At 49.4% G+C, this 8,067-nt stretch overlaps 2 protein-coding genes across 20 annotated transcripts in view; one reads left to right on the top strand and one right to left on the bottom strand.

Moving 5' to 3' along the window:
* Positions 1-748: 748 nt before the first annotated feature.
* Positions 749-6,237, bottom strand: LOC113927318. Of its 2 annotated transcripts, XM_027603080.2 has the most exons (6): positions 4,119-5,088; positions 3,865-3,882; positions 3,662-3,764; positions 3,279-3,449; positions 2,633-2,780; positions 749-1,193 (listed from the first exon to the last, which is right to left on the bottom strand). In XM_027603080.2, the coding sequence occupies exons 1-6, from the start codon at positions 4,144-4,146 to the stop codon at positions 1,176-1,178; spliced, it is 486 nt and encodes a 161-aa protein (XP_027458881.1). In that variant the 5' UTR covers positions 4,147-5,088; the 3' UTR covers positions 749-1,175. The 2 variants fall into 2 exon arrangements, 1 of the variants encoding a protein (XP_027458881.1); XR_003521581.2 differs by lacking the exons at positions 3,662-3,764; positions 3,865-3,882; positions 4,119-5,088 and adding an exon at positions 5,949-6,237.
* The window catches only part of AFDN (afadin, adherens junction formation factor), a 144,832-nt gene continuing 142,281 nt past the window's right edge, over positions 5,517-8,067 (top strand). For 9 of the 18 annotated variants that reach the window (XM_027603063.2, XM_027603061.2, XM_027603062.2 and 6 more), the window contains exon 1: positions 5,517-5,684. In XM_027603063.2, the coding sequence (XP_027458864.1) occupies positions 5,580-5,684 (105 nt within the window). In that variant the 5' untranslated portion in view covers positions 5,517-5,579. The remainder of the gene's footprint in view (positions 5,685-8,067) is intronic. The other 9 variants (XM_027603070.2, XM_027603078.2, XM_027603075.2 and 6 more) reach the window with 2 other exon arrangements.

Raw genomic sequence — 8,067 nt, 5'->3', positions numbered from 1 at the left:
CCGTGTTTCCTCCCTTCCCTGTAGGCTCTTAGTCCCCAGTGCCCAATAGGATCCCACCGCTTTGTCGGATCTGCCTGCTCTGGGCCCCGAGTCCAGCAGTATGGCTTCTCTAGCTCCTTCTCATCCTGTGCACTTGCATCCAACGCAGATCCTCAGGGATGTTTGGTTGTTTCAAGTACCCTCTAATTTTACATTTTCTCTGTCCTTCATCTATCATTAGTGTATATTTAGAGCAGGGGCATGTGTGTGGCACCAGCACCTCGAGCACAAACACCATCTTAACCAAAGCTTCAGGCCAAGATTTTTACTTTCCACAAGATTTTGCAAACATCAGCTATTTTAAAAATGTTTAAGTTGTACTGCATTTCCAAAAGCAAACACGTATAATTTGGTATTTTTGATTTCCAGAGATGCTAGTGGATCAAGGAGAGGCCGGGGGGAAGACCTGAGATATTCCACTTTCAGGTTTCCCATGAACAACACATTTCTCTTGGTTTCTCCAGTTCTTACTGCTGGTAAAGCATTTAATAGTCCACGTTCCCTTCATTTGGTCTGTGTTTTCATTTGTTTAAATAAAATGTAATGGGAGTTTGCATTTAAAAATGTTTTCTAACAAAATTATATATATTCTATATACCAGCATACATTATATATATAATTTATATTACTATGTAAATAATTATAGGACACATTTTATTTATATTTTATTTTTATAATATGTAATTATATTATAAAATATATGTTTATATATATGTATGTGTGTGTATATATATATATATATATATGTATATATATATTATACCCACTTTCTGGCAGAAAGGGGCATGAGACATAGGGAATCAAGGTTGATATATTTGTACCTTTGGTTCTTCTTAGGTCTGTTAAATTCCTGATTTTCTTCCTGACACTTTCTAGTTTCCAGAGCCTATGAAAATTGGGGCAGGAGTCAGTTCACCTTAGAACCTGGTTTTCACAATGTCTCCTGCATTCTCTTTGCTTCTGTTGAATCAATGGCAGCAAGTGGATGGAGTCATGTGCAAGCCGCTCAGTAGACCAAGACCTCTGTTGCAGGGATGAGGCAAACACGCCTTTTCCTTCCAGCCCCACTGTCTGGAACTATACTTTTTATTATCTAGAGAAAAGGTGAAAGGCTGGGTGGAAACCATCTGTGGCTTTCATGCTGTGGCGTCCACCTGTGTAAAGATTACTCACTTGAGTGACGGCACTACTGCAAGAGGGCTGGCGGCGCTGGGCTGGGGGCCACGGACCACAGCAGCCACCACTGCGGTCAGCAATTATTCATCCAACATCAATTATAGGCAAAGCACGGTGCTGTGCACAGCGCTGGGAGTCGGGGACAGAAGCAGAGTCAGAAAGACAAGTCCTGGGCACCAAGCGGCCTTAGGTAAACTAAGGTAACATGAAGCAGTTCTCCAACACATTAAGGGTAAGTGACTGGTGTTCCCAAGGTATAATTCCCCTCTAACACCTTAAATACACATACACACACGTGCGCACGCACACACACATGGTCTATTTCTTTTGCATTCAGTGTAAATACCTTCTTTCCTTAAGATTTGGCATCTTCTTTGCAGCATTATCTTAATTTATAAAATGCTATCAAACACATTTAACCACTGATGTCTCAGTTGGTAAGCTTAATTTCCTACTTTAAGGGCTTTATGTATCTCTGCTTTCCCTTGTTTCCTGAAAATTCTAACAGGTAACCTAAAATTTAACCATCAAGAACATGGAAATATAATGCAGGAAGAATTTAAAGGTATATTCCTCCATTTATCAGTAAAGTAGCACATACCCTCCTTACTTCTGGAGACTTAATCCTTTGGAATCTCTCTCTTTTTAAAAGTTAAATTAACAACACTGACATTCCTAGCCATGGGTTTGGCAGAGGAAGAGTCTGGTTATTTAACTTTCTATAACTAACTAGATGAACTTCACTTGTGGAATGTAGTCTACCCCAGAAAGTTTGCTCTTTGTAACTTTATTATATCCCTTTACTTGATGTTTTATTTAAAGACCATCCTCTGAATTGATAGATCTAGCAAAAGGGCTCCTAAAATGATCTGTATAATCTTAGGATTAAAATATTTCAAAATTAACTTACTGAAATATGAAATTTATTGGTGGCTAGAAAACTAAATGAACTATAGATTAAACAGAGTTGATATATTTGTACCATTTGTTCTTCTGAGATGGATTAAGCTCCTAATCTTTCTCTTGGCATTTTCTGTTTTCCAAAGCTTGGGAAAATTGGGGCAGGAATAGGTTTATTACATTTGGTTGGTCTTAGAACCTGGTTTTCATTAATATTGAAAAAAAATTTTTTAAGTTCAGAGTTTAACCAGAATTTTAATAAAATATCATTACTTATTTGTCCCCATTACATTATACTTTAAGGTTTTAAGTAGATTTAAGTTTTAGACAGAGATACTTAGAAATATTTGTAGACCAATGCAGATTTAAGCAGGAGCTCTTACTCTTTTAAGCGTAACTAAAAATACTACTTTAAAGAAAGAAAACTAAAAGTTAAATACGAAGTGGAAAATAAATCTTAAAACAGAGTTATAGATGAAAACGATTTTCTTTTTCAACCTCACCCAGCTTTGCTCACCTTCAGCCTAGTCTCTGGTCTCACATCTTGGTTTCTCGGTCTGTGAGGTGGGGTGAATAATGAATCCCGCATGAATTTATTTTTATACAGTATTTCTTGAGGAGCAGTTAAATCTGATTTCTCAAATGTATCAGAACTCAACAGTACACTGAAAACAGAAGATTGTGTCTAATTATTTTTATAATGTGGTATCAAAATTAACACAGGGATCAGTGTATTACCTTGAGGTCTTGAACAATAATAGTTAATGCAGCACGTCAACCTTAAAAATTTCATGGCCTGAACACATATATACTTGCTCTTCATGATTTAGAAGTCATAGGTATTCTACAGATTTGGGGTTGCTTTTAAACCTTTGTCAATAAACTAATGCTGGTTGCAATCTACTACGAGTTGTAGTTTGGATATTAATATACTACTCACATATAATATAAATGGGGATTTTTAATAAGACTCATGAAAACTACAATAATTAACATTGATTAAGAGCTGTCTATGTGTCCTGCATCATAGTGCAGGCCTTCCGTGCATGCCAGACATTTTTATTACAAAAACACTGCAGGGAGCTCAGACTTACTTTCTAGCAATGCTGAATTTTCCCTAGCCACACTACCGTACTTACTTCGGACACCCGCAATGTACTCACCAGCTTTGCAGACTGCATAATTCTTTATGAGCGAAGTGGTTCCTGGTAAGAGCATCATCAGGAATTAAGCTCTGACAACGAGAACTCGGCTGACACGGTGGCCGCTGACTCGTGTGGTGCCCGTGGAATCTAGCGAGACAGTTCCAAGCCCTGTTGACTCTGCCACGTTCACTACAAACACAAAACAAAACAGAAAGAAAAACCAACAGGAGTCTGTAAAGAAGCACGGGAACTTATTAAAGGTACAAAGGAAGAGAATGCCAGAACATGAAGATACCATTTATACACCTTTGCTTTTCTACAAGTCACCACCCTCTAATTTTGAGAGAGCAGACCACAGAACTCCTGAAGGATTCCTCACCCCACCCCCACTGGCTCAGCACCTGGGGGGCTCCTGGGCTGAAGAGCCTCCTTCCCCGCCCCTGCACTGTAGAGTGCTGAGGAAAAAGCTGAAGACAAAGCCCAGTAGGGATGATCTCTTCTTTCCTACAAAAGAAAAGATCCGATTGGTGGAGAGAGAAATTATCTCCACACTGGAAGACAGAGGAATGCCAAAAATAAAGAGGCTTTGTCAAATTTAACTCACTATTTTCATTCCTTAGCTCTGGCAATTCGAAGATGAAGGCTTTTGGTTACAGCACATCACAGGTAATGTAAGAAACCAGCTTCACCTGAATGAGCACTGCATGGAGGAATCTGTTGGAATGTGTTCTGTGGCCAAAAATACTTATTTTTTGGGGGGGGGAAGGTAGGGGGCAATTAAAGAGAAAGCACTTAATGAAACAAACATCCCTAAAATTTAGAAAGCCTGCTAGTGAAATTAATTTGAGGGCTCCACACCTACTGGGACGCTTGGAGGCTTTAACATCAGGGTGAGGTGGCATTTCCCCCTGTCAAAAAAAAATGACTCTTCCCCTCTCTTGTTAGGCTGGCTCTCCACGTCTGGGGAGCTCTGCGGGTACAATCGGTCTCGGGGCGGACAGACACAAAGAGAGCTGGGCACCCCAGCTGCACTCTGCACTGCAGGACACACCTGGACAACAGCAAAGGCTCAAAGAACGCAGGAGAGCAGAGGAGACTATTGCCTCCAGAACACCGGGAGCATGGCACCACGCTCATCTTTGAAACACACATACGGAGCACGCTAATTTATCCTCCTCAGAAGGAAGCAGCTCCAAAAGGACTGCTCTGATTGGACCCCAACAAGAAGGGAATCACCCTGGAAGGGACACCTTAGTGACCCACACACACCTGCGGGGGACCCAGGCGGGGCTAGAGGGGGAGCAGAGTGCACACGGGCCCTGCTGCGGAGGTCAGCATCCGCCGCACTCCCGCGCTCGCCAACGCGCCCGCCCACGGGGATTTCTGCCCGCGCTCTGCTGTCCCTCCACCCTTGCGTGCCCACGCCCATCGTCCTCGCCCAGCCCCGCGCGCCCGGACCCAGCCCCGTCCGTCGGAACCCCGCACCCTGCAGACCCAACACCTTCGGAACCCAGCACGGTTGGAACCCACCCCCGCCGGCCCCAACCCAGCCCCGTCGGAACCCAGCCCTGCCTGTCCAGACCCAGCAGCACCCTGCAGACCCAACACCTTCGGAACCCAGCCCCACCCGGTCGAACCCAGCGCCGTGCGAACCCAGCACGGTCGGAAGCCAGCACCCTGCACACCCAGCACCCGGCAAACCGGCACCTTCGGAACCCAGACCCACTCGGTCGAACCCAACATCCTGCAGACCCAACGCGGTCGGAGCCCACCCCCGCCGGCCCCCACCCGGCACGGTCGGAACCCACCCCTGCCGCTCCGAACCCAGCACCGCCCGGCCCCGGCGGCGTCCGAACCCCGCCCCCCGTCGGAGCCCCGCCCCGCCCTGGACCCCGCCCCGGCCCCGGCGCGCGGGAGGTGAGGCGGCCCGGCGCGCGGCGGCCTGTCGGTGGCCGGCGCAGCAGCACCTAGCGGAGGCCGCCCGAGGTGCGGCGGTGCGGGCGCGCGGGGGCGGGCACGCGGGCGCGGGGGCGCGCACGGCGGGCGGGGCGGGGCGGGGCGCGCGGGCGGCGTGTGCGGGCGCTCGGGCGCACACCGGCCGGCTGGGCTGACGCGGGGCGGGCCGGCTGAGGCGGCCGAAGCGGCTGGGAGCCCGGGAGCCCGAGGCGGCGGCGGCGGCGGAGCCCGCGGAGCCGCGGCACAGCGCGGGGCGGCCGAGCGCGGGGAGAGCCGGGCCCGCGGACCCGTGGGCGCGCGCGGTCCCGCCCGGCCCGGCCCCGACCCCCGCGGCGGCGCGGGCCGAGGAGCGCGGCCGGGAGGATGTCGGCGAGCGGCCGCGACGAGGAGCGGCGGAAGCTGGCCGACATCATCCACCACTGGAACGCCAACCGGCTGGACCTGTTCGAGATCAGCCAGCCCACCGAGGTGAGCGCGCCGCCCCTCCCCGCGCCGCCCCTCCCCCTCCGCGGAGCCCCCCTCGGGCCTCCCCCCCCCCGGCCGGCGGAGCCCCCGCGGGGACCCCCCGCCGACCCCGCCCCCCCGGGGCCGCGCTCCGCGCCCCAGGACCCGGGGGGCCCGCGCCGGCGGACAGCGGGCGCGGCGCGGTCACCTGTGCGGCGCGGGGCCGGGGGTCGCGGGCCGGGTCGGGAGCCGGGCGCGGGGGCGCGGGCGGGGAGCGCGGTCGCTGACCGGGAGTCGAGCGGCGGCTGGGCGGGGGCCGCGGGCCGGGGTCTGCGCCGGGAGGCCGTGCGGTGGGAGGCGGGCGTGACCTGATGGCGTTGTCCCCTGACTGCGGCGGCGGCGGGTCCGCGTCCGCTCCGGGCTGTGGGGAGCGCGGACCTTTGTCACCCCGGCGAGCATGTGACCGGCGGTGTTCTGCTTCAGCGGGTTTGAAAACTTGGGGGTTGCCAGCCGCGAGTGCAGAGTCAATATCAGGAAAGTTCCAATTGTGCGCATTTGCTGATAACGCAGCCCGGAATTGAACTCCAGGGGAGAGGAAGGCTTTCTCCCATTCGTCGCCGGCCGCCCAGGTTGAAGCCGGGGCGCCCCTCCCCCCCGGGCCGGCTCGGGCGTCCGCGGTGACCCGGCCGGGGGCGGAGGCGGGGGCCGTCGGGGAGGGGCCCGGGGCCGGGGGGGGGGCCGGGGCGGGGGCGGGGCCCGCGCAGGGGGCCTGGGGCCGCACCCGCGCCGCTCCGCCGCTCCCGGGCCCGCCGGCGCGGCGTCGCCTAGGGGCGGCCAGTCCTGGGCGTGCTCCCGAGAAGAGGAGGAAATCACACTTGCTCTTGGCCTAGGACAATGGCAGTTGTTTATAGCGAAGCTGCTCGAGGAGTTCTGAAGGGTTTTTTAGAAAATAGGTTTGAGTCCGGGTCTGCGGGTTAGGAGCGGTGACGTGGGAAAAGAGGAGAGAGGTGAAGTCTGGCAGAGACCTGGAGGTGGTTTCATAACAGTAAACGCTGGGAGTTGTATCTCATGCCTGAGTTGTAGTTGCGCAAACTTGGACAGCATGCCGCGCACCTTGCGCTGGATTCAGGCATTCTGGGGAGATGATTTTAATAGCTCCTAGTTTTGACTGGTTCTAATAGCTAACGTAACGTCAGTATTATTGGGTAAGGTGCCTTTATGCACCAGTCATGTTTGCCAGCTTGAACATTCTCATGAAATTTCATCCTTTTTGTTATCATTATTAGCCCCCAGACTATATTTTTGAGTGAAGTTGGCATTTACGATTCCAACTTCTTGGACTTGTCTGTGGTTGGAAGGATTTCTTCTGTCTGGGTGGGTAGAGCCCTTCATGCCAATCCTTAGTTGAAGGCACATTATTAGGTTTGGGTTGCCAGCTCCAACACTACTCAGTTGTTCCTGATGCGCAGTTCATCTTAAATGATTTTCAGCTGGGTCCTACTAAGCAAATTAATAATACGTAGTTGTGCTCATTCATGGACTTAGCACGTCTTCTGAAAGGTGATATGCAGTAATTTAACTTTTAGCGTGACAATAATGGATTCATTTTTCTTATCTCTGGTTTAAGAAATTGGGATGTAAAATATTATCATGGTAGGTGGTTGGTTTGCTTTTCTCCTTGAATGAATCTATTTATAATTGTTTTTTCAGAAATTGCCCAAGTCTGGTTGAGAAAAGGAGTATTTTTTCAATTTAGTAATAGATAATTTAGTTTTCCCTTTGGGATTTTGAATTGCGTTGGCATTTTAAAAAAATCTAAATCAGAAACAGATTATAGTTAATTGGTCTCAAAAAGTGTATTTTTAAGCACTCAATTGAAACGTTTTTTCTATTTTTCTTAGAGATACTCTAGGTATTAAAACTGGCCTGTCATTTGGAGAGCTACTTTTTACATAGCTACTCTGCAGGTGAGAAGTTGCTGTGTATGTGTCTTGAAGCAAAGCAAATTTGAAGGACTGGTTTTGAAAAGGATTATGAATTCCATTTAGTAGTTTCTCCTCTCCATTTAACACCTGATCTCTCTTTAGAGCTGGTTCTCCAGAATTATTTGGGATAGCTTTGCATAATGAAATAAACTGGTTTTTTAAAATGTCTGATGTTATTTATAGTAGTTTTTTCATTTTCTAGAACCTAGCTCACACTTAATACTGTGTGTTCTGGAGAACCTTCGCATACTATTAAATTTATTCTGGTCTTGCAGGTTGAGCTTCACATTTAATAGGGTGTATTTTTCATTATGATGTAGGTAACGTTCATGTTAGTAATTCTCTAAACCAATATTTCAGCGTTCATGGTTTCACTTTGCTTTATTTAAACGTGCGTCTAAAAGTGCCTACCATCTGATGAT

This window comes from Zalophus californianus, chromosome 7 (genome assembly GCF_009762305.2).
Source record: "Zalophus californianus isolate mZalCal1 chromosome 7, mZalCal1.pri.v2, whole genome shotgun sequence".
Taxonomy (NCBI): domain Eukaryota; kingdom Metazoa; phylum Chordata; class Mammalia; order Carnivora; family Otariidae; genus Zalophus; species Zalophus californianus.
Note: the sequence above shows the minus strand (reverse complement) of the source record. Positions and strands in the feature narration are given on the sequence as shown.